Source organism: Miscanthus floridulus, chromosome 13 (genome assembly GCF_019320115.1).
Source record: "Miscanthus floridulus cultivar M001 chromosome 13, ASM1932011v1, whole genome shotgun sequence".
In the NCBI taxonomy this organism is placed as follows: Eukaryota; Viridiplantae; Streptophyta; class Magnoliopsida; order Poales; family Poaceae; genus Miscanthus; species Miscanthus floridulus.
This window is the reverse complement of record NC_089592.1, coordinates 64,785,712-64,810,127: the sequence shown is the minus strand read 5'-3', so window position 1 is coordinate 64,810,127 and position 24,416 is coordinate 64,785,712. Positions and strand designations below refer to the sequence as shown.

The window sequence follows — 24,416 nt, the reverse complement described above, 5'->3', positions numbered from 1 at the left end:
TTTTTTTCAAAGAACCTTCGAAAAAGGCAGGGAGCTCCTGCAGTTCACTTAAGAAGAAAGAATTGACCTGGTTTATAAGGTGAACTGGGCCCAAAAACCATACAACTGCACTGTTAATTTGAGGAAAACCCGCCAAAAAAAAGCACAAACAACCTTTTGATCAGATTTAACATAAGCAAATTAAGTTTTGTTTGCAGCTGAGCCAAATCCAGTTGGAAGTCCATGCAGATGTGGGTCTCTAAGCCATGTGCACACATGTGGCTGGTCCTGTGCTTCTGTTCCAACTAATTCAGATAAGCCACCTTCCTTCCTTCCGTATGGATTTCTCATGCAGTTCCGGACCACTGATTAAATATCATTTATCCCCACATTTAGCACCACAAAAATCTCATGCACGGCCATGGAGATGTACTTCTCTGATAAGGCCCGACATAAGAAGTGGTCATATTCAACCATGCTTAAATCAGATGAGATCTCATGATTGTCCACGCTTGCCCGTGCCCCCACGAGCTCATCATTCCACACAACTAACCTTATTAAACCTAAACAAAAGTTACATCGAAGAGCAATAATGAAAGTGGCCCAAGAGCTTTTCTATTCTATGCTATCAACAGCCACTAGAAAGATGTTTCAAGATCATCAAAGGATACCTTAGTGGACACACTAGAATCAATATTCCTGAGAAGTCTGAAGGGGAAAACAGAAAGCACAGCATACAGAATGGGAAGGGACTAAAACAAGAACGTGACAGATTAACATCTGCAATCCAAGACTCAGAGAAAAGGGATTTATTGTATTCATGTTTTCCAAAATGCTCATCTCTATGCCAGTTTGATTCACATTAGAAAAGGAAGACAAACAAATCAAGTATGATGGGATGGACAGCACAATAATAAACACCAACTGTAACAAACTAACAACATCACAATTCAGCAGCGGAGAAACAAAGGAGAATCAACAAGCTACACCGAATGGCAACAGGATATCAGTTTGGGGAGCGCTCAATCCCTCCTAATCGAACCCTTAAGAAAAATAGACAGGATAGACTGGGAATATGAGAAGTTTGGATGCATTAGTGTACATATACCACAAGATAAAGCTACTTAACTAAACAATCCATATTAAAATGTTGAGCTATCACATGAGAACTCCAGAAGAAGGTAGATTGCTACGCCACAGTAGCTAGTCATTAACATAACAGAGCATAGAAACAACTATTGTAGCTCTTAAAGGTCATGCTAGAAGCACACAGCTCCGAACAGCTCCAAGAACATGTCCACAAATACTTCTAGTAGGCAGTGAATGTAGCTTGCAAAGAGGCTCTGTATTTTTGCACCAGTGTGACTTCTTTCTCTGCACAATTTGAATGGAAACACATAGTAATGTCAACACTTTACATAATTAAGAAAAATTGACTTATGTGCACATAAAGACAAACTCCTGTAAGCTACAGATCCAATACGTAGGCAATGTCTATCATTACGTTCAAGGCTTTGAAGAGTGCATAACTTATGCTGCCTTACTAAACATGCCACACTGATCCGTTGAACTTGGGATTGGTTCCAACTCGCCAATATACATTTGTTTTATGCAACTATGACCATAAAAAACAAATTGATTTCTGAATTTTACTCTTTTAACAATCTTGTCCTCAACCAAGAGGCACTCCATGAATGCAATCATGGGTATGTACACCTAGATGGCCTCGTTCTGGAAATGCAGCAGATGTATCCCCCTTGCACATTTGTGTGTACCGAGGCATATCCACATCAGTAATTTCGTTTTTCATAAGACAATTCCAATCAGCATTAATTGAGTAGAAAAAGAGAGAGTTCAGGACATCAACTAAAACTTCAATAGTTTACATCTTCCCTAACCATTGCTGTTTGGTTTTGCATCTGCATCTTAAACTACTTCTGTAACTATGTTTGAGCACTACCACGTATGACGTACCACATACTTTCTAACATAAGCCTGTTCGGGAGGCCGTATCGTATCGTGGATTATTTACTGCTGGCTGATTTGGTGTGAGAGAAAAACACTGTTCCTGGCTGGAAATTTACGATCGTTTACGAGCAAGCGAACAGGCTAGGCTGCCTAAATGACCAGTGGTTGAAATTCTCACAGGTCAATAAGGGTTATGGTCCCCCAGAACTTGTGTAAACTCCATTAGTTTCCGTCACTTGGATTAGTAACCATCAAATGTTTTTGTTAACGACCATGCCTAAGTACATATTCATTAAGAGGAGGAGAGTTTACTAATTACAGGAAAGCAAGCCACGGCTCGTCAAGCCCAGCAAGGTTACAGAAAAAAAGTTGTTATACGTGACACTAATTGGCGACCGTGAACTGCTAGAGGTGACCACGAAACACCCCTGTCAACGTGCAGCAACGGAAATTTCCGCCAGTGACGCTAGACTTCTGTATCCTGCTGCAATCCACAATGCTCAGCCACCTCAATGATGACCTCAAACTTAGCCACTGGCGCACAAGACTTTCTCTGGAAGACACGCAGCCTGTTCGGTTGGCTGTTTCGTTTCATTGCTGGTTCGTGAAGAAGTACTGCTGGCTGGTTTGTGTGAGAGAAAAATACTATTCCGGCTGAAAATTTACGATCGTTTACGACAAGCCACCGCCAAACGAACAGGCTGACGATTGTTGCGTTTCAAAAGGTTAGCCTTGTTGCCTTATTCTTTGCTGCTTTGCCCTAATTGGGTTTAGGAGCAAGCTTCGTCACTGCAAATGACACCTTCCACAAATCATGCTGCTCCCCAAAGCAGACTCTTAATCATTACCCTTCTCGCAATGCGAAGTCTAGGCAAATTGGCTGAATCCCACCCCAGGATTGTCAGAGTTTTTAACATGGGCTAGCACAGTGAAGTTAAATTAACCAGGGATTATAGCAACTGCAATTTGCGCAGTACTAATTACAGCTGAAGGGAAATTGAGCGCACGGAGAATTGAGGGCTTAACCTACCAGGAGTGGAAATAGGAGGCGCCGCGGATGGCGCCACCGCGGCCGCCGGAGGCGGCGGTGGGTGCGCAGGCGGAGCGGAGACCAGAGGCGCGTACATGTACGAGTCGGACGCGAGGTATGCAGCGATCACCTTCGCGAGCCACCCGGCGCTGCCGGCCTTAGCGGGCGACACCACCTTGCGCCTCCGCTTTGCCGCCGCCGCAGGCAGCTTCTTACGGACGCCGAGCAGATCCTTCTTTTCCATCGGGTCCTCCACCTTGGGGTTTCGTCTCTCAGAGATTTTGGGGGTTTGATGCTTCTGCTGATCGGGTCGGTCAGTCGTCGTGACTCGTGACAGAGCTTCTCGAAGCGGAGAAGGAAGAGGTGGCGGCGAAGGAGGTCGACGCGGCGCGTTTCGGATACTTTCTAGCAGCTGCGCGGCGACGCGTCACGCGTGGTGGCCGTTGGCGGAAGGCGAAGTGAAAGAGCGAGCGAGGGGCCCGGTCTGCGACTGCGACTCTTGCGTTTATCCCACCGCGCGGCAAGTGTGGTTAGCTCTCAATCAAACAATATCAGGAAATTTTTTTGCATTTATCCCCCGTTCCCCCGCGTGCGCCTTTATCCCTGCAGCGACGACTGGGGGGCGACTGCCGCCGCCCGATTCCAGGTGCTCAGGTCTCCCTCGGACGAGCACCACAAGGTCCGCCCGCCACCCCTTCTCTTTCCTTGCTGTTGTGCGAAACCGAGCATCGAAACCCTAATTTAAGCTACTTGTGTTCTGATATGATCTAATTACAATTGTATGCATGCATTATGTCTACTAACAACTTCGGTTTTTGTTTTTAAAAATTATTCGGGTGTCCTTTACTGGATCCGCCCCTGTATTCCTGCTGCTTTGTTTTATGCCTACTGGAGCACTAATTTCCCTTCTGTTTTGGGCAGAGGATGATGCTTCTCGCCAAGCTCGGGGCGCCGAGCGTTCCAGGTCAGTCGTGCTGTTAACCTTGTAATATTGCTGTTATTTTTCTTTTCGAGACACTGCTCGTATCCCTACCATTAGGTTCCGGCAATTGGAACACGTTAATTTCCTGTCCTGTACCTCTTTGCTACTACACTTAAGATTTTTTTAGTCCTCGTTAAGTTTTTTTTTTTTTTGAGACGATTGCCTCTTGTAATCTAATTGGTAACACCTCCACTTAAGGATTTTTGCAATGCGGCTTCAGTTACCAACTTAACTGAGTGATAATAGATATTTGACTTGGGAGCGCCATTCATAACAGTGATCATCCATGAAAGTTGATGTTCAACCAGTTGTTACGATGTATCAGAGGAATGCGGTTTCTGTAAATGTTTAGAAGATAGAATTCTCATGGAGAATCATTCAATATGTTGTTTAACAATCTGTATTGGGGTGGGGGTGCTATGCATATGAGCTAGATGAACACAAGTAACTGGAAAACATCTCTTGCAAACAAAACTTTGTGGATGAGTGCAAATTCAGCTGCTATGCAAAGATGACATCCAACAGTTTCATTTGGCCATGCACCCAGTGGCGGATGCAGGATGGGAACAAAGGGGGGTAATGGTGATTTGAGGCTAAGTAACCGTGGTCTAATGAAGAAATCAGGCTCACTAGGGGGGTTGTAGCCCCGGCAGCACCCCCCCCCCCCCCCCCCCCCCCCCTGGATCCGCCCCTGCATGCACCCAAATCAAGACTCAAGTTAGCGGGCTAGTTGTCTTGTTATTTTTTATTCTTGGAGTTGAGTTTTCAGTCGCTAGTAAGCTGGGGGTCTCTTGCCAAGCCCCTTTTTCCTTTTCTTCTTCTGTTTTTTTTTTAGAGTTGTGTTTGTAAGCTGTGTTCTAGGGACTTGGCATACCCTTCTGTTCTCTGTTTTTGTTTTTCTATCATCTAATAAAACTTGTGGCAAATCTCTTGCCGTTCCTTCTAAAAGAAAAGGCAAACTAAATGCTATTCTTATTCTTGGATTATACTGAGATCATCGTGAACTACTTGCATACAGGTTGTGTGACGGACAGAAGGAAACTGCTGTTGGTCCCTGCGATTAGTATGGCTATTGGCTCCTTTCAGTACACTTTTGACAAGGGAACAGCAAAAGCTGAATTTGCTGATAGTGAGTCTTTTGTAGCTTCTTCTAATATAGATTTGTTCTCTTCAATTGGTTCGCATATACTTGAACCATTTAGGCTGTCGTCTGTGTGCACCTTAAGTTCTGAACTTTCTCATTGACATAAAGATGAATCTTGCACGTCAACAATTAATATGTTCACACTTCATCAAAGAACTGTGTGCTGAAACCTCTTAGTGGAGCATATTTGCTATAGATTTCTAAGTAATGATGTGTTGTGCTTGTCCTGTGGTCTTCTGGTCAAGTTCGCTAAAAAGGATGCTCAATGTAATTTGCCTATTATCCTATCTTTGTTGGAATGCAGAGAAAGCCATGTAGTCTGCTAATAATCACAGTGTGGAAGAGAACCTTATGATAGTCTAAGATAAAGTGATAAACTAACCATGAATCAGTAATACCTTTTTTTATGGCATTTCTCATGGACATGATCCAGTTAGTATCTGTTGAGAAATTTTGTGTTTGTAACACATATGGCTAAGCATACTCCTAAGCATTTATGCCTCACCTTTACGGCCATTACTTTACATCTGTATGTAGCAAGCCTCTAGCTATATGTAAAGGGGACCTGCTTGCTGGTGCTGGTGTCATGGCTATAGGCCTTTGGAAGTTTTGACTCCGTCCTATGAGGGCTTGACTGGTTCTGTGACTTAATTGGATTCCAAGCTTACTCATAGTGGACCTGGAAGTTAAATGTCTTGAACTTCTTTTTTGGTTATATACTTATACTCACTTTTGGCCCTTGGGCATCTCCTCAAATTGCTATCGTTATCCCAGAAACATGGAACTCGTTCGGCACACTTCTGGCTTTGCAGGGATCTCCTGGGACTGCTTCCCTTTTACCTCAAATGTCTTTTGGCCAGTTCCTGAAAAATGCGCACGCACATGTTTCCAAAAAAACATTGTCAGTTGTCAGACTCCCGAGCTGCAAGGATGTGGGTACATGTAAACTGTATTGCAACAGTATCTTTGTATGTCAAAAACATGTTCTAGCTTGAGACAGAATGAGGTGATATACCGTATATATAGCCAATTTTCTAAGCACTACTAATTGAAGCTTGTTCATATAACTATCTATTGTTCGAGCCAGAAAGCAAATAAGCAATCTAAAGAATTGGTAACCAGATCTTACCCAATCATTGAAATTTCAGTGCCTGCACTTCGTGGAAAAGATTATGGAAAGACAAAAATGCGGTATCCAGATTACACTGAAACGGAATCAGGCCTCCAGTACAAGGTGCCTTTGTCACCATCCATTGGTTTCTAGTTTTCTGCATGATGGTCAAATGACCAAACGTTGCATGATTATTTTCATGGCAAAATACAGGACTTGCGGGTTGGTGATGGCCCTTCTCCAAAAACGGGGGAGACTGTTGTTGTGAGTTACAACCATTACATATGAATGTAAATGTAGCTTATTTTGTATTTGTACATGTACATGCATCCTTCTCTATTATCTTTGTTGTTATTTGCAACGTTTTGCCAAGTGTCAACCCTGATGAGGGTTTGAATTTCTTTACTCGTCAAGGTTGATTGGGATGGCTATACAATTGGGTACTATGGTCGTATCTTTGAAGCTCGAAACAAGACCAAAGGAGGTTCGTTTGAGGTATCAGTTGCCACTGTACTTGACTGAAGGATGAGTATTTAGCATTCATACAAGTTTGAACAATCATGTGATTTACTGAACTAACTAGGATTGTCAGAAGAAGTGTGTTATAGATATTTGTTTTAATATGAATGGACATGATTTTTTGCGTTGGAGCACATCACATGCACCCTTCTATTAATCAGTCATAGTGCACAAGGATGTGTGTCACACTATGCCTTGATTCTAATTATTTTTCTGATGGTGCTTGCATGCATTTGAATCACTGTGAAGTGTGAATAAATAAATAGTGTAGGGCACACATATCAATGCGCTGTGAATAAATAGTGTAGGGCAACGGGTGCATGCATGCACATATTATTTTCCTCTGAATTATATCTTCTAATTGACTGATGTATCATTCTGAAATTATAAATTGCAGGGTGGTGACAAAGACTTCTTCAAGTTCAAGGTTGGATCAGGACAGGTGATTTTTCTAGTTTATGAAGTACTGATCTCCTTGAGTCCTTGTTAGTCTCCTATTGTCCAGTGCTTTGCCATGTCCATACACCATGCTTTGGGACTCCTTTTTGACAATATGGGCAAAAGAAAAAACATTTTGCATGACAATTAACAAACTGGCAGTTGGCGTTTTTGCAGCTTCCTGAGCTCCGTCAGAAACGTTACATCTGTGTATCTTTCTCACAAATAGCAGTATCGATAATGTAGGTCATACCAGCTTTTGAGGAGGCTATATCAGGCATGGCTCCAGGAGGTGTTAGGAGGTGAAGTATCTTCTAATTTTTCCAAGACAAAGCTCTGTAAATAAGTTCCTCTTCGCTATCGCAAGTTGCAAATGTACTATTGAAGAGCTCATACACTTCAGGATCATTGTACCACCTGATCTTGGATACCCAGATTATGACTACAACAAGTTGGGTCCGAAACCAACGACATTCTCGGTAAACATGTACAGATTTTTTCAGGTTATCTTTGTCAGTTGTTAATGACTAAACCACGTCGAGCATTTATCATTTGTCTTCCAGGGACAACGAGCTCTTGATTTTGTTCTACGTAATCAAGGCTTAATAGATAAAACTCTCCTGTTTGACATCGAGCTTCTCAAGATAATTCCGAATCAATAGTGTGTGAGGTTCCTTTCTCACTCTTCCTTGCTTACTTAGAACATGGTTCTATCTGCACTAATTACTTTGTTTTGTTTCTAGTTCAGTAACGTCACCGAAAGTTACATTTTGCAGGAGATTCTTACAATTACCTTTGAGGAAAGAAGCTCATGTTATCCAGATCCATCGAAGATCAGCAGGAATGTATGCAATTGCTGAATATAAAAAAAGAAATTTTTTAGGCATACACGCTTATACAACATGATGTGAACATATCTACCTACATCTCCATTAACTACGCCTCTTTTAAAACATGCCATTGTGCACATCTTCAGTTTGTACAGAAGCTGTATTAGATACGTCTGTGATCACTACCTCGACTTTTGAGCAAATGGAGAATGACCAAATGAATTGCTGAAATGAAGGCATTCTAGTTGGAAATGCTGTAAATACTCCAAAATCTTGCCTGTCTGTCATAGTAATAATTCATTTGGTACCAATCACTGCCAAACACTTAGTAATGTTGCCGCAGACCCTCGCAGCAACAGCAGGAAGCAGCCGCTGCCGCAGCTCGCCACCGCACGCACTCCCGCCGCTCGCCGGTCACAGCAGCCGGCGCCGCCGCCAGCACTCCACGTGAGCTCGGAGGAACGACAGAGGTTACTGCGTGTGACAGCTTCCAACCGGTGGGTATCTCGGTGATTTGGGCCTGCGCGTAGCCCGCTATAGCTGAGGCCCTGCCTGGGCTTGGGCTGCGTTTATCTCTGTGGCCCTTCACCCTTGCCTTGTGTTCTCCTGTCCCCCCCCCCCCCCCCCCCCCCCCCCCCCCCCCCCCCGTTGTCTTCCCTCTCTCGCTCTCTCGGCAGTCACGACGCCTGGGCGACCGCCGCCTTACGCCAGGTGCGCAGGTCTTCTTCGGGCCCTTCGCCGGCGACGAGCACCTCCAGGTACTCCACCCCTTCTCTTCCTTCCTGCTATGCTGAACCGAGCACCCAAACCCTAACTTAAACCTTTTTGTTTTCGGATCTGATCTAATGACAAATGTCTGTTCATGCATACTAACTTTTTTTTTTGCCAAATTATCGGGTGTACACCCATGTCCTCCACTGCTTCTAGGCACGCTTCTGAATCCGGAGTTGCCAGCATTCGCTTGAGGTGCCAAACCAGAGCACACCATCATGCAGGTTGGTATTCCCTGGATTATTTCTCTTGATTGGTTGCGCGCTGCTGATTCAGACAGGCAGTCGTTTGGTTTCTTCTGCAGTTAGGACACCTAAAACAACAGATTGTGATCTGTATTCTATATGATGTGGTCCTAGAAATTTTCATTTGGTTAAAAATGGAACTGTTCTTCCATGCTTTTCCTGTCCTGTTTTGAAATTATGAAATTCTTAGATAGAGGCCTGAAATACAATGAACTCAATCCTTTTTTGTCTGATAAATTTAGCGTAGGGTGGATTAGACGTGTGGTTTAGTGTTTGGTGGTAGAATCGCTATTCCTTTTTATCATAACCAAAGCATTAGACACTAGGGCTTGTTCTACATGCTGCTGTTATTTATTGAGCTTATAGTAATGCTTTGGGATGTTAATTTTGTAATATATCCTTATTGGAGTGCGTATATTTTTTTTCCCCAATGAGTTTTGTGGAGGATTGTAGTTGTATGGGTCATTTCACATAACCCTGGTGTAATAGGGACCTGATATATCTTCAGTAGGAGCATGAATTTGTTGTTGAGTTAAATGCACCAGAGGTCCATTAACTTGTTAGGAGGTTTCAGTTAGGTCCATCAACTTTCAAAGTGTCTTTTCGGGTCCATAAACTTTGTATCCCGTATCACTTAGGTCCATATCCCTCCACATGGGCTTCTTATGCTGATATGGCCTGCTGACTTGTCCATCTAAAGCAACTATTGACCCTTCATTTCGTCAAACACGTTGTGAGCGCGCAAGCAGGTGCCGCTGCCGCGGCCACATGGGCGTGCGAGCGGCCGGCTGCCCGTGCTGGTGCAGTCACGCTGCCACGCGAGCACCCAGAAGCTGCGCCGGGCAGCCACGTTGGGGTTGGTCGAGCGGGCTGGCTGCCGTGCGAGGCCAGCCATGCCGCCGTCACATGAGTGTGGGCGCGGGTGGCCGCACCGCCTAGATTCTTCGTCGGCGCACTGCTCGACAGCATCATAGCACTCATGTTCTTCTCTGTCGGCCTAGCGCACTACATGGTGCTGTTGTGGTCGCGGTCGCTCATGTGGTCGACGATCATGGCGCGCATGGCATGGAGACGCTCTCTGCGCAGCTCGGTTTGTGTCCATGGAGAAGCAAGCACCTCACCAACCTCTTCTATAACTGTGTGTACCGCTGTGGGTGCATGCTTCAGGCTCGTTCCAATTAGACAGTGCAGGAGTCGGCTTTGTCTTCGGTAGGAGCTGCAAGTGGAAGTGGAAGGTGCACGACGGGGTGGGGGAATGAGCTGCTGTAGGCCGGCTAGGGAGAGCGGCACACGGCCAGCCTAGCCTGGGGGCGCAGCAAAGCCTCGAGCGCTCCGTACCTCGCCCGAGTGCCCGCGTCGCCGCGGCGGGCCTGTTCGCGCGCCCACAACATGTTTGACGAAATGAAGCGTCAATAGTTGCTTTAGATGGACAAGTCAGCAGGCCACGTCAGCATGAGAAGCCCACGTGGAGAGATATGGACCTAAGTGATACAATATACTGAGTTTATGGACCCAAAAAGCCACTTTGAAAGTTGATGGACCTAACTGAAACCTCCTCACAAGTTAATGGATCTCTGGTGCATTTAATTCTTTGTTGTTTATTTGTTAAAGTTCACTCACGTACACACTTTGCATTTTAGATATTGTAGTTCATTTCTCTGCCTGGCAGATTTTAAGAAGTGTGGTGGGTGTTACCTGGTCTTGTGGGGCTTCTGATGTTTTCTACTTCTACCCTTTTCTCTTTATGCTCACTTTGGCTCAACTGGATCTTAGTTTTCAGTGTTTGTTCAATAGCTAAGGTTTTCTGACATTTTGAGTACAATATTTCTAACACAATTTACCATTTGAAAGGCTAGCGATAGATTCAACATAAACTCTCAGCTTGAGCATCTTCAAGCCAAATATGTTGGTACAGGGCATGCTGATTTGTCCAGATTGTAAGTACCCTGTTATTTTTGTAACAAAAGAGGTTACGAAATTATAAGACATTACCACTTAATGTTTTCCTTATTTACAGTGAATGGGCTGTAAACATCCAGAGAGACAGCTATGCCTCTTATATTGGACACTATCCAATGCTAGCATATTTTGCCATTGCTGAGAATGAATCGATCGGAAGAGAATGTTACAATTTCATGCAGGTATGTAAGACAATTTGCCCCCACTCTTCTAATAAGTTATATCTCAAATTTATAGAACAATTCTAGAGCATAAATATTGTAGTAAAATTATGGCTAGTACAAGATGAGGGTTTCTGTACTTAGCATCATTGCTGGTTTTTTCATAGCCTGCCATGTGAGAGTATCTAAGTGCAGTTACTATGTTCCATTGGAAATGCCTAAGTGCCACCAGTTCTCTTAACAGTTCTTCTGGTTAAGGATTCTATAAATCTATACTGAAAAAAAAAACAATGAGTCTGTCAGAAACAATATGATGCTACCCAAAAAATTAGGACCTTCCTTTCTCCCTGCAAGAAAGTGAGATGATTGGGTAGAAAGCAGAATTGATAGAATTGTCTACTGCTCTACTATTTTCTTTCCGTCCTTAGTACTACACACTAGGTAGCACTGCCTAGTAGACTATTATTATAAAGCTCTCTCTATCCAAAAATGTAAAATGTATTCTGTTTGGTGAGGACAAGGCTATGAGTAACAGTTACTCTATAATATGCCATTTATCTGATGCAAAATCATAAGCAAGTACTTTTGAATACAAATTTATCAATTCTGTGTCACAAACATTATGTAGTAAGAGTAATTCTTGGTCAAAGGCTTGTCCTAATGAAACAAAATGTGCCTTATATTTTTGGATGGTGGGAGTAATAACTTGGCCATCTACATATATTTCTGAAAGTGTGTAAACTGTATATTGAAATTCATATGCACTGTCCTTATAAAATAGAATTAAATTGCAGTCAGTTGTCTTTCCATATGCCAACCATTTATGCAGCTGGTGTATTTAGTAAATTGACAAACCTTACAATTTAATGGACATAGCTTATATTTATGTAAATGATGCATAATTAGTGGCAATCTTCTGTGCTATGAAAACTTTGAACCACTTTTTTAAAGGGATTGGGTGTGTACTTGATGCTTGTCAAAGAACCCTTAGTGAATAGAACAAACATCTCTTGGTTAGATAGATGCTCTATTAGTTAAATAGTACATACAAGATACAATTGACTATATCCACAGAACTTGTTAATGATGCACTCAAATCAAATTATTTGGTTTTCTTAAGATAGCCAGGCAACTGCATATGTGTTTTAATGTGCGCTGTAGCTAGGAGAGGTTCTAAATCAACTGCCCACACCTTACTAGACGATAGCAGTACCTATAACCGCTGAAGCCAGCTCCATCAGTAGTGATCGTAAGCAGTGTATCCATTGAAGCAAATGGGTCCACAACCCTTCTGTACAATCTCATTGCAAGTGAATATGTATTGAGAAAATAAATAGAGGCACAGCTCATGTGGTTCAGCTAGGTGTGAAATCAACAGCGGCATGCAACACTGTATCTGAAAACAGAACTGGAGTATGCACGATGATAATGAACCGCACTTGGCATCTAACCTTCCATGAAATTCAGTGGATTTCTGTCCAAATTTTTTTTCAAGCCATAAGTTTTAGCGTGATCTGAATATTGTCATGGTTCGCAGTTCACGGGCTTCATTGTTCATGCCCCATACTTGTGCACGAGAAGATTGTTGATATTTCTCCATATCCATAGTTCCCAGGCTTCATATGCATATTTGACCATTTTCTAGCATACACTTACATTCATGAGATAGCACAACATAAATTTATCGATCGACTGTTTCTTTATACAGAAAATGCTGCTTCCTTGTGGCCTCCCTCCTGAGAGAGATGAAGATTGAGGGACTGGTGCATAGCTTCAGTGTTTCCAATGGTGTTTGCTTTTGAAGGACCATACTAAGATTAGCCACCATGGTACTATGTGCGACTTGTGTTAAATCTCGTATGCCTTTGACTTGTTTTCCATCGGTCTCTATTGTGATACATAAATATTTGGAACTTGTATGCATTCTATCAGTGTACTAGTGTTAACGAAATGCTGGTTCTGCCCCTTTGTCATGTTTTTGTGGTGCCTGCTATCAGCGTGAAAGAAAATTTTGTTGAAGTGATTGATGACTGAAGTGCCTATTGCAATTTGTTCAGCTGCAATCTGGCTACACGGGTATCAAGAATTTGGAGTGCTGCTCTTGCATAGAAAAGGCTGCCCATCTCAAATTGGCAATTTGTTGCTTACGGTAGAAAGATCATGTAGAAGATAAATTGACAATCTCTAGCTTACGGTAAAAGGATTCTGTAGATGATGGATGTTCATCATGGTGGCACGATAAGTTCTCTTGGCCACTTTATTATCAGTACCATTACGACTGATTTGATAACAGATATAACTACAAGCATCTGTAAAAAGGAGGCATATTTCTTCCCTAGTTCGAAAGTCACGGGCTTTCTCTGGTGGGCCTACTAACAAATGAAAATTAATTTTGCCTGCATACTTGGAACAGGCAGCACTATACTGCAAGGAAGGTAAAATGTATGCATGAACAAAGAGGAAATGAAATTAAGAAATCCCAGAGTGTACAACTGAATCTATGTTCATACAGACAACTAAATGATACGAAGTCAGGCTAATATACAGGCTAATGGTAGACTGAACTATCGCAGATCATAGGAAACCTACATCAGCAGCCAGCAGCTAGCAAATCAGTCATCTCTATATGTTACTAGAAAAAGTTAGATTAAGCGTCACCGCCTCGTTTCCATCCGCGGCCGCTGTGGTAGGCGTAGTTGTCCCGGCGGCTGTTCCTGAAGGCGCAGCAGGCGACGGAGTAAACGACGACGACGAAGGCGAGGATGACAACGTTAACAATGGCGGCCAGCTTCCAGTCCCGCTTGAGCGCGTCGACCACGCCGGCCTTGCACGACTGGCACCCGTAGCAGAGGTCGTCCTCGTCGTTGCCCCATGCGCCGCAGTCCAGGTCGACCGGCGCGGAGCCTGCCGCCGCCTTCGTCTTGGTCCACTCCGTGCCGCCGGCGTACTTGAAGTTGCAGCTCGCCGGCGGCTTGCAGCACCCGGACTCGACCGGGGACAGGCCGAGCCGCGCCAGACTCGTCGCGTTCGCGTCCTTGCTCTCCTCCTCCTCCAGGCGCCGGCAGACGTGCGCGTCGTCGAGGCAGCTCCGGATCCGGGCCCAGGTCCTGCGGCCCTCAACGTGGCGCCGCAGCCAGGTGGAGTAGTCCCCGAGGCGGTACTCCCTGTACCCGGCGCCCGACACGGCCTCCCCGGCGCCGCCCTTGTTGGTGACGACGAAGGCGAACACGGTGAGACAGAGCAGCGCGACGATGAAGGCCAGCATGGCGAGGAGGTACAGCCAGAGCAGCCAGGTGGCGCGGCAGCAGGCGCCGGCGAGGCCCGCGAGGGAGACGGCCATGAGCGCCGCGCCCAGCGCGATGGCCGGGGTGGACAGGAAGTGGTCGCACTCGGTGCCGTCGGCGCGCGACCGCAGCCACACGCCCGTGACGATGATCGGGACCGAGAGCAGCAGCGTCACCAGGGTCAGCGCGCGGATCACGTTGTTGCTCATCCGGATCGCCATGGCGGTGGACTGCTGGTGGCTGGAGCTGGTGCAGTGTTGCCTTGCGGGGAAGGGGGTCTCGCGGTCGTGGTCTGGGTGTGCGGGGCGGGGGCGTATCTGTAGGGTGTGGTGGTGCCGTAGAGGTGGCTGGCAGCTGATTTTGCCGCCGCACGGGTTTGCGAAAGTTCCTGGGGTTACTCCTTCGTTGGGAACTGCGGAAACCGTGTGGTCCGTTTGCCGTTGCGGGGCGCAGGGGAACCGCCGCGGCATTCGGCAAGGTCAGGGCCAAGGGGCACGCGCAATCCGGACGTCGTTGGAAGTAGGGACACTTGACCCTTCTCTGTGGCTTGCTTGCTCGTTGCTCCACTGGCGTCCGGCCTGACTGCTGCTTTCAACGCGACGTGACGTCGATGCACACCACAGCCCACAGGACGGTTCCTCATAAATTGGAGAACGATGTGCGGGTTGACTGTTCGTCACGCCTCAGCGGACGGAGAGGCTAGCAGAAACACTGTTTCGGTTTATTTGTTGCGAGAGAAAAATATTGTTCTTAGGACGGAGGATACGGTGGATGTCAGCTGATGGGTCAGGATTGTTGAATTACATGTTAATGTACCTGTCGCCCTCTAATACTGATGTATTGGGTCTACGTCATACAAGATACAACTATACAAATGTTATTTTCCATTGGAATGGGACTTCAACTTCAACCTCTGGTTGAGGTGCCAGTGTCACCTTGAATGGGTCTGACATGCAAACAAAAAAAGAAAAAAAAGTAGTGAGGAAAAGATAGGCACGGCTTAGATCCACCCAACTAAAACTTAGCAAGCTAAAATTTTAAAACTAAATTTTAGCCAGCTAAAAGTTTTCCTAACTAAACTTTAGCTGGGTGTTTGGATCCTCCAGCTATAGACTTAGCTAAACTTTAGCTGGGTTAAAACAGCTAAACTTTAGCTAGGCCGTTTGGATCTATAGCAGCTAAATTTAGCCAACTAAAATTTGGATAGACCATAAAAGCAAAGAACTAGTAAAAATAGCAACACCAAAAAGGATTATGAAGAGATCTTAATTTAACTTGTTTCACGAAAACAATTTGCCCCGGGTCCACCACGTTTTGACTTCTGAGGCGATCTGCAGCTTGCAATTTGCAAATGTTAACAGGCATGACGGCCGGTTTTGGTTTTAGCAGTCACTAAAAAGGAACTAATGATTTTAGTTTGGCGCATAGCATGCCCCCAAAAAAAGAAGAAAAAAAAACTGCAGACAGCGCTCCATGCTGGCAGCCCAGTCACAAAACGGACAGGTTAAATGCTATAAACTTAGAGAGTAAATAAAACTTAACAAAAATAGTTTAACTTCGTTTCAAAAAATAGTTTAATAATAGAAATACGTAATAAAATATTAGATAATATAACGTACATCGTATGGATGGCTAGCCGTTTGATATTGGTCAGTCACCTAAAAAATCCTCAAAAACCTAAATACTGGAGATACCTTATCCTCAAAGAAACTTTGGGTTCTTGATAATACAAAAGGAAGCATGAAAACTTAATTGGACTAGATAGATCATTATGTACGCTAATATATAGGAAAACCATTGAACAAAGAAAAATAAATATAGTACGAAAAATAATGGATAAAGTACATTTTTTATTCAACTATCGAAACCTTGAACTATGAAACTGGAGCAAGGAACGCCCTTCAACTGTTAAAAGTAGACAAAATTTCAACAGACAAATTTGGTCATTCGGATTGTTTTAAAGGCTGTCTTCTATTTTAAAAACAATAAAAATCTGGTTTGATCCTAAAAGTTATAAATTAAATTAGAAAAAAATGAAACCAGTACCGGTTTTTTCCTAAAAATGTTAGCTATTGTTGGTGCTATATTTAGAGTTATATGAATCTTAATTGTTTTAAATAAACAATGAGCATGACTACTAGTGAGAAAGGAATAGGAACATATGTAAATCAATTCCAAATACCAATATATAGATCATAAATAGGTACATGATATTTTTAGAAAACAATTGTTACTGGTTCTTAATTTTCTGAATTAAATAAATTATTTATAAATTTTTAGAAGTAAACTATTTTTATTTTTTATAAAATATAAAAACACCTTTTAAACCAGTAAGGGAACCAAATCCATCTAGTTTTGACAGTTGGAGCATAATTTAAGGTTGAAAACCGAACTACCATGAATGTTGGAGTTTAAAAAAAGGGTCTGTCTAACCATGGGCCAGTGTGTGTTGGACGGCGCGCCAAGACCCGATTGGCAACAAACAAAAAATGGAGTGATTCTTGTCCATACATCATTTGATTTTCATGACCTTTGATCTAGATCAAATAAATAAAAAAACTATCTAAATAACACAAAAATTAGCCAGATTATTTTTATATAAGCCAAATTGAAAAATATCAAAGGAGAGAAAATAAAAAACAAAAAAATAGCCTGATTATTTCTACGAAAGCCAAATTAGAAAATTTCAAAGGAGAACCAAATAAAACATACAGAAAAAAAAATAAAAATAAAAAACAAAGATCAGTTAACTTTTCAAATAATCCTGACCATTCTCGTATACCAAAAATCAATTTTCACTAATTAAACATAGAATTTACACCAAAATAGAAAGAGTAAAAAATGATCGATAAGACGTAATATGCTCCTATAGTCATGAATCTGTATACATAGAGCTTGTTTAGTTCCAAAAACTTTCTCAAAAAATGATACAGTAGTCATTACATCGAATCTTGCGATATGTGTATGGAGCATTAAATGTAGACGAAAAAAAATTAATTGCACAGTTTAGTTGGAAATTGCGAGACGAACGTTTTGAGCCTAATTAGTTCATATTGAACAATAATTGTCAAATAAAAATGAAAGTGTTGTAGCCAAATTTCCAAAATTCGCGAACTAAACACAACCATAGATGCATAGTAGGGGCTATGTGATGTGACACGATGGAGACAGGTTGCATACACTGCACAAGAAACGCTGGGTCCCGCGTTTTCACGGTCATGCTCGGCGGCGTTTGTTTTGTGACTGTAACGCATGCAGGGAGCATTGGGGTCCCCGCGTGGGGACCACGTTGACCTGCAGGAGGGTGAGCTCCTCGACCGGTTCAGCGTGCATCCGACGAGCGACAGAGTTCACGGGCAGGCGCCAGGATGCATCATCTCAGGCGCAGAAAATCGAGTGAGCGGAAGCCAAGAAACGCTCGAGCAAGGCATAGATTTACTGTTAGTGTACCCTAAAATAATTAATCATCACAAGTACGTGTACCGCGCCGTCGGGTGGAGGCGGCACGAGGCACTGTGTTGCTGCCAAGTCGAACGCTCGAAGCTAAGCCCCGAATGGCCCAATTGGCTGCTGAATGAAAATGACAAGCACTAGCACGACACCATTGTTGAGTTGCTGACGATCGATAGCGTATCATTCATCCGCGTGAACCAATGCAAGAGTCCAAGACGACCTCGATCAGGAGCTCGAACGCCGTGCGTGTCGAGCGGCGCGCGGACGGTCAGGCAATCCGCAGCGGTGGCGTTGCATTCTGTCCACTACCGCAGGGGCTCCAGCCTGCCAACGCCACAAGCTCGCGCCACCCATGCAAGCCCACTCACCACACCGCGCTGTCGTGTCGTCTGCCCGAGCGCTATAAATACTGGCTCGCAACCTTGCCATCTGCTCTCATCCATCGCCAAGATTTGCCTCAGCACGCAGCAGGTGGACGCAAGAGAAGCTCGCCAGTGGCGGCCACCGAGAAGAAAAGTTCGATCTCACTAGCTCCCGCGCGCACGGAACGATGGCTTACGCGAAGAAGACCATTGCCGCCGTCCTCAGCGTCGCGGAGATCGCGTCGTTCCTTCTCGCCGCTGAGAGCCGCCACATTGCCCGGAAAGACCTGGGCGTCGGCCTCGGTGTCGACACGGGTGGCGGCGTCGGTGTTGGTACAGGCGGCGGAGTTGGGGTTGGCACGGGTGGCGGGCTGGGCGTCGGTTCAGGGATCGGCGTCGGCGGAGTTGGGGTTGGCACGGGTGGCGGGCTGGGCGTCGAGAGCTGGCTCGTAACGCCGGAGGAGCAGGCTCGTATGCGGGCTCCGACGCCGGCTCGTATGGCCCGCACGGGTGCAGGTTCGTATGCAGGGTCCCAGGCTGGCTCTTACGCTGGCAGTGGACATGGCAAGTGAGCGCGAGCTTACTTGCAGCGCAGCAATATAGTTCTACACTAATGGTGTTGAAAGTTAGCTTTGTTACTGTATGTCATGTACTCATGTGTTTCATCGTGTATTATTCATTCCTTGCACTTGCACCGTTGTAAATATCATAAATAAGTCGTAGACTGTGTATGAAAATGGAATAAGGTGGCAGAGCATGCCCACTGTAACATATATTTATGTAAATGAATAATTCAGCATGTATTTCCATGAGATGCTAAACTGAATGAGTTTCCCCCCTACTAATAAGAAGAGACAGAGTTGTAATTAAGGTGCCGACAAAGAATAATTAAGGGCCCCTTTGGATTGTGGGATTTTTTCCCGTTTCCTACCATTCTTGTGAAATTCCTACACAATTCTTATAAAATTCCTCCATTCCAAAGAGGATCTAAAAGGAGGTTCACGTTCACTAAGGTCATTTTTGACTTCCTTATTTTTTTTTCAGAACATATCAAGAACTATAAATGATTTTAATTTTTCTCGATTACGCAAAAGGTTTGCGCGTCTTTGTATTAAAGTAGAGAAAAAGTTCGATACGATATGCCTTCGGGCGTCCTAGGCGGTTAGTAAAGATTTATATGAAAGCTCAGACCATCTCTAGTGTGCTGTTTCAAAAGTATAATGACTATTGATTTTCACTTATAATAAAGAGAGAATTATGTATTTGGCACTAAAACAAATCGGTCTTTCATATTTGTCACTAGAAAATTTGAACTTCCTTATCTAGCATCAAGTTGAAATTTTCTTTCATAAATGGCACTGCCGTCCATTTAGACCATTAACGGTGTCAAGTGGCTAGCAAAATGACATAAATACCCTTGACTGTAGCAAAAGTCTATTTTGCTAAATAGGGAAAAAAATAAATAGACAGGTTGTCAAATAAGAAAATCATAAATATCATAAATATACTTTGAACTAAAATATAGATTTTTGATAATTGAAGACTGCAAATAAATAATTAATAAATTTCAAATTGGTAATAGCAGGTACAGATTATGCCCCTCACTCTTCCTTTCATCTCGGCCACACATAAGGATGCATGGTTCATGATGGCTGCTGTTTGAAATACGTAACTTATATTTTCAAGGTATTTATCTTTTAGTTTTCTGAAAGAAAAGGAGAGTATATGCCGTCATCGTAACATCATGGCTCAAGAGCAGAGCACACCGTGCATGGCTCGGCCGGCGTCAACGCACGTGGCCGGCGGAGCACGCGGCCCGTGCAACGCTCGGAGCTCGCAGCCTTGGCGGTGCGCGGAGCACGCAGCCGGGGAGCTCGCAGCCTGGGCGCGCGGTGCGCAGAGCACGCGGTCTTCGCGGAGCTCTCCCGACGGGCTGCTGCTGCTCGCCAATGGCGGCGCACGGAGCTCGCGGCCTGGGTGGCGCGCCGAGGACGCGGCCGGCGCGAAGCGGGGGAACTGGGCGGCGCATGGAGCACGTGGATGGCGTGGAGCGGGCGAGTTGGCGAGCCACGGCGGTGGCGGCCACATGGCCATACGGGCAAGCAGCAGCACGTCGGTCTGGGAGCTCCGACGTCATGCAGTCATGCGGGTGTGCAGCAGCAGCACGCCGCCCGCGTCCTCCGCACGCTGCCCAGGCCGTGAGCTCAGCTCACCCGCGTGCTGCTGCTGCGCGCAAGAGTGGCCGTGTTTTGCGCAGCACAGCCGCCGCTCATCCCACACCTGGCGTCACGTCGAGCTCCAGCGCCATCGCGTCATCTCTGGACAGAGAAGCTGCTCGACGACGTCCTCCTCCTCGTCGAGACGCACGTTGGGAATGAACGGCCGTCGCGGAGCTCGCCCCGTCGCGTCCCCCGCGTCGCCGCAGCTGCTTCGTCGACTCGTGCCGCAGCTGCGACAGCTGCAGCAAGGGGTACGAGAGCTACTGCCCGCAGCTCGTGTCAACCTCCAACGGCGTGAGCTTGGACGATGGCGGCGCCACAATCCAGGGGGCTTCTCCGACGTCCTCGTCGTCCGCAAGCACTACGAGGTGCGGGTCCCGTCCAGCCTACCGCCCGCCGGGGCCACGCAGCCCGCTGCTGTGCGCGGGCGTCACCGAGTTCAGCCCGCTGGTGCAGTACCTCAACGCCCCCGGCAAGCACCTGGGCGTTCGTGGGGCTCGGAGAACTCGGCCACCTGGCCGTCAGGTTCGGCAAGGCGTTCGGGATGACGGAGAAGCCCCCGTTTTCTTATTCCTTGCATGTACGGACTACGGACATCAGGGCATGGAAAACGGTCATTGCTTTGCTTTGCTCGCGATGATGTTCGGGATGACATCAGGGCCCTCAGCTTTGCTTTGTTTTGTATAGCCATAGGCGTTCGGGATGGCCGTCAGGTATAGCCGCGAGCGAGTACAGAGGGGGTATTTTGGTACTTCTGAAAGAAACATAACATGTCAACGTAGTCAACTGACGGATGAATGCACTGAATAGACAGTAGTGCCATTTATAGAAATTTTTTTTTAACTCGATGCAAAATAAGAAACTTCAAAATTTTTAGTGCTAAATAAAGAAGACTGATTTGGTCGAGTGCCAAATACATAATTGCCCCTATAATAAATTATCAGTTTCTACAAATGAATATTCTTTTAAAAGGATATCTACATAATTTGACTGATTGCTAGTGGAAACTTAGGGAATTGAAGTTTATCAAATCGTTACGTGTCCTCTAAGAAATCAAAAGATGGATTAAAAATATATAATGAACAAAGATTGATAATTGGTATATCAAGTTCATGTAAACTTCAATGCAGGAGTAAAGAAAGTCAGAACATTTATAGATAGTAAAAAGTAAAGCAAATTAAACTAACTAAAAAAATAACGATATGTAAAATGTTACATGATGTAGAAATCATGTGGATAGTTGGCTTCGTAAGAACATGCATGAAGGAAAAACAGGACAGAAAGAAAATGTTAGAGTTCTCAGTAATATAAAAGATTGTATAAAAACTAAATATAAAAAATCAATTAATTTTGCAGTGGGAACTGAATATCCTTGAACAGAGCATCACAAAATGGAGGTGCATGCCCCAAAGATCTTTTTTACTACACTATATGATTAAAGAAGAAAAATAAATTTCTGGTTAAAACGATATATATCGCACTTTGTTCTGGCCGTATTCGTTATAACCACCCCTTCGTTATAACGAATACGTGTACGGCGCCATCACCAAACAAGCTGGAGTCCAGCCAAGCCGCATGTTAACTTCTTCGGTTCCATCCATATGGAAATGTCAAATGCGCACGACCTAAGGCACTGCTGCTGCCAACTCCAATCCAGGTTGACTAGCTAATGAAACTGACGAGCACTAGCACGAGACCATTGCTGCCAGCAGGCTTGCAGTAGCCAGTGAATCAATCATGCACGCACGTACCCAGTGATTTTTTTTAATTTTAACACTTTTTGAAAACTAATTTTAAATTCAATAATATCTGTTTTTTTTTCAAAACTAACACTTTTGACCGCACCTATTACCATGGTGCGGCCATGCACGGTGGCACGGCAGGGAGCTGACGTGGCGACGACCAGAAAGGTTGACGGTTGACGTGGCAGGGTCTGCCGCGCCACCCATCTTGGCACAGCAGTGCCACGCCATGGAGCATGGCACGGCGGTACCTGAACGGTTTAATCAGAACTTTCCACGCCGATATTAGGAGTTACTCTAGGTATTGCTTTGACGTAAAACCAATAGTGGATTTGTTTCTGTCTTTTGTTGAATCTTTTTCACGGCCGAATAGAGAATTTATAAGCCAATGATTTTTTTTCCGTCTTTCATAATACGGTTAACCATCATGTTAACTAATCGATTATAAAAAATTAGATTGGATTGAAACGAATATTTTTTTAAGGGAACTTATTTTTTAGCTTTTTGGCCCCATATTGTAGGTTTGGCAGCGATGCGACCATGGATCCTGGCGTCGAGATACCCCGGGACTGCCGCTTCCTGAACTAGTTACTACTTAATCTCGGCGGCAGTGCTGCCGCGACGCATTGAAACGAATATGAAGCAAATAAATAAAGTGTGTGCGCAAGTTGACAAGCTGCCACATAACATATTCATTGGTTTGACATAAGTTCGACATAACATAACCAACTAAGCCTACAAGTTTCGGACGCCAATATTGATTCGACCTAACAAACTAAGACCCAGGAATGTAAGGATCCCTCGGACGCCTCTATCTCTTCGGATTTGTTGGCAACACATTGAGAGTGTAGCCAACGTCGGTGTGGTCACGTCGCCGGTACGTACGGCTCGTACCCTGCAAGTATATGATATGCACGATTACTTAGAATTCTTTATGATCGTTAGTTCATGTAGCCTACGTATTTAAAGAAACTACATTTGTTAGTACCTGTGAGGCTTCTTGGGTATCAAGCGGGGCACCACCTAGCTGAGACATGCCGATCTCGTCCTACGGCCAATCGTCCCACTAGTCGTGCTATCTACGGAAGCCCGGGGGTTGTCATCGTCGTCCTCGATTGCAGGGTCCTTCCCAGCGCTATGATGTGGTGGTATACACACCGCGGAAGTGGCACCTGCCACCGGCTGAGAAGAGCCGACTGGTGTCCTCAAAGAGGCTAAAGACGTGCCACCCAACCACGCCGGGAGTGATGGTTCCTCATAAGAAGTGTTCATGCAGCTCAGCTTTTGAGCTAGCTTCCTGCAGCTCTTCTTCACCTTCTGCATAAATAGACGTTAAATTTAGTGCATTTCCCAAACGCATATAAAATAAAGAAACATTTTCAGAATGGACAAGTTTATGTTTACCTCCACAAAAGCCTCGAGAACGCCTGGCCCTTGCCCTCTAGACTTGTGAAGTCGGAACGCTGCTTTGTTGGACAGCCTCGACAATTGTGTCGCCTGGGTATAGAAACGCGGTTGAACAGTTTTAATATACATACTTAATACCAAATGGATAACAAATTATACCATTCAAATATCTTACCACGTATCTTTGTAGTGGGGCTCTCTGTAGCTGTGTGTCCTCTCTAGTGGCAACGTCGTACACATCTTTGATCACATCATCCTCCAAGTCCTCATCAATCGCCTCCTCAGTGTACGGGGGCTTGATATGTGTCCTCGTAGACCTGTGAAGCCACCGCAGGTACTCGTCGAAGGTGTGCTGGTCGTGTGGAGGACCCACATGGACCGACTGCCATTCCCTAGTCTTCCACAAGTGGATGTGCGCGTTGTGTGTCGCGCGCCAATCCTTGATCTTGTACCTCTTCCTGTGGTCATACCTGCAATAAAACGATGTTAGTTGTACCGCACACACCTCTAAATTATAGCTTTGTTATTAATCGATAACGCACCAGTACAATCCTTGGTTGGTGGAGTAAAGCAGTGGTGGGCAGCCTATCATTTTTCTAAACTATCTGCAGACCCTGATGGGCAAGTGAATCTCGACCACGTGGAAGAAAATAAGAGGGACGTTGCAGCGATAATCCTTTGACTCGTCCCTAGTGATAGGACTGAGATAGTACTAGAGCTCTAGAGCATCCCAAGGACACCAATACACCTGAACATTTCGTAATTGAGTTAGCCTGTGATATAGTGTACATCGAACAAGACACAAGTATGAT

The 24,416-nt window shown here is 44.9% G+C and overlaps 5 protein-coding genes across 5 annotated transcripts; 3 read left to right on the top strand and 2 right to left on the bottom strand.

Moving 5' to 3' along the window:
• Window positions 1-906: 906 nt before the first annotated feature.
• LOC136500833 (uncharacterized) lies at window positions 907-3,231 on the bottom strand. The gene is made up of 2 exons (XM_066496288.1): window positions 2,978-3,231; window positions 907-1,351 (listed from the first exon to the last, which is right to left on the bottom strand). The coding sequence occupies exons 1-2, from the start codon at window positions 3,219-3,221 to the stop codon at window positions 1,239-1,241; spliced, it is 357 nt and encodes a 118-aa protein (XP_066352385.1). The 5' UTR covers window positions 3,222-3,231; the 3' UTR covers window positions 907-1,238.
• A 291-nt stretch (window positions 3,232-3,522) lies between these two features.
• Window positions 3,523-8,138, top strand: LOC136500832 (peptidyl-prolyl cis-trans isomerase FKBP19, chloroplastic). The gene is made up of 11 exons (XM_066496287.1): window positions 3,523-3,656; window positions 3,899-3,941; window positions 4,978-5,088; window positions 6,252-6,337; window positions 6,428-6,478; window positions 6,629-6,709; window positions 7,131-7,175; window positions 7,418-7,473; window positions 7,575-7,650; window positions 7,735-7,841; window positions 7,948-8,138. The coding sequence occupies exons 2-10, from the start codon at window positions 3,902-3,904 to the stop codon at window positions 7,831-7,833; spliced, it is 645 nt and encodes a 214-aa protein (XP_066352384.1). The 5' UTR covers window positions 3,523-3,656; window positions 3,899-3,901; the 3' UTR covers window positions 7,834-7,841; window positions 7,948-8,138.
• Window positions 8,139-8,634: 496 nt separating this feature from the next.
• On the top strand, window positions 8,635-13,102 carry LOC136500831 (uncharacterized protein At4g14342). Its single transcript, XM_066496286.1, has 5 exons — window positions 8,635-8,759; window positions 8,929-8,996; window positions 10,869-10,954; window positions 11,035-11,158; window positions 12,846-13,102. The coding sequence occupies exons 2-5, from the start codon at window positions 8,991-8,993 to the stop codon at window positions 12,891-12,893; spliced, it is 264 nt and encodes an 87-aa protein (XP_066352383.1). The 5' UTR covers window positions 8,635-8,759; window positions 8,929-8,990; the 3' UTR covers window positions 12,894-13,102.
• A 517-nt stretch (window positions 13,103-13,619) lies between these two features.
• LOC136500830 (tetraspanin-8-like) lies at window positions 13,620-14,906 on the bottom strand. The gene has a single exon (XM_066496285.1). The coding sequence runs from the start codon at window positions 14,889-14,891 to the stop codon at window positions 13,785-13,787; it is 1,107 nt and encodes a 368-aa protein (XP_066352382.1). The 5' UTR covers window positions 14,892-14,906; the 3' UTR covers window positions 13,620-13,784.
• Window positions 14,907-18,424: 3,518 nt separating this feature from the next.
• LOC136499930 (uncharacterized) lies at window positions 18,425-18,808 on the top strand. Its single transcript, XM_066495414.1, has one exon. The coding sequence runs from the start codon at window positions 18,425-18,427 to the stop codon at window positions 18,806-18,808; it is 384 nt and encodes a 127-aa protein (XP_066351511.1).
• The last annotated feature ends 5,608 nt before the right edge of the window (window positions 18,809-24,416 follow it).

Bases quoted from the DNA above. Each gene is read 5' to 3' on its own strand.
- LOC136500832 (XM_066496287.1), top strand. From the start codon at position 3,902: ATGATGCTTCTCGCCAAGCTCGGGGCGCCGAGCGTTCCAG. The intron at 7,176-7,417 runs GTGATTTTTCTA...TCGATAATGTAG, and splicing joins TCAAGGTTGGATCAGGACAG to GTCATACCAGCTTTTGAGGA. The intron at 7,651-7,734 runs GTAAACATGTAC...TTTGTCTTCCAG, and splicing joins CGAAACCAACGACATTCTCG to GGACAACGAGCTCTTGATTT.
- LOC136500830 (XM_066496285.1), bottom strand. From the start codon at position 14,891: ATGCCGCGGCGGTTCCCCTGCGCCCCGCAACGGCAAACGGACCACACG.
- LOC136500831 (XM_066496286.1), top strand. The intron at 10,955-11,034 runs GTAAGTACCCTG...CCTTATTTACAG, and splicing joins CATGCTGATTTGTCCAGATT to TGAATGGGCTGTAAACATCC. The intron at 11,159-12,845 runs GTATGTAAGACA...TTCTTTATACAG, and splicing joins AATGTTACAATTTCATGCAG to AAAATGCTGCTTCCTTGTGG.
- LOC136500833 (XM_066496288.1), bottom strand. From the start codon at position 3,221: ATGGAAAAGAAGGATCTGCTCGGCGTCCGTAAGAAGCTGCCTGCGGCG. The intron at 1,352-2,977 runs GTAGGTTAAGCC...AATTGTGCAGAG, and splicing joins GCCTCCTATTTCCACTCCTG to AAAGAAGTCACACTGGTGCA.
- LOC136499930 (XM_066495414.1), top strand. From the start codon at position 18,425: ATGGCTTACGCGAAGAAGACCATTGCCGCCGTCCTCAGCGTCGCGGAG.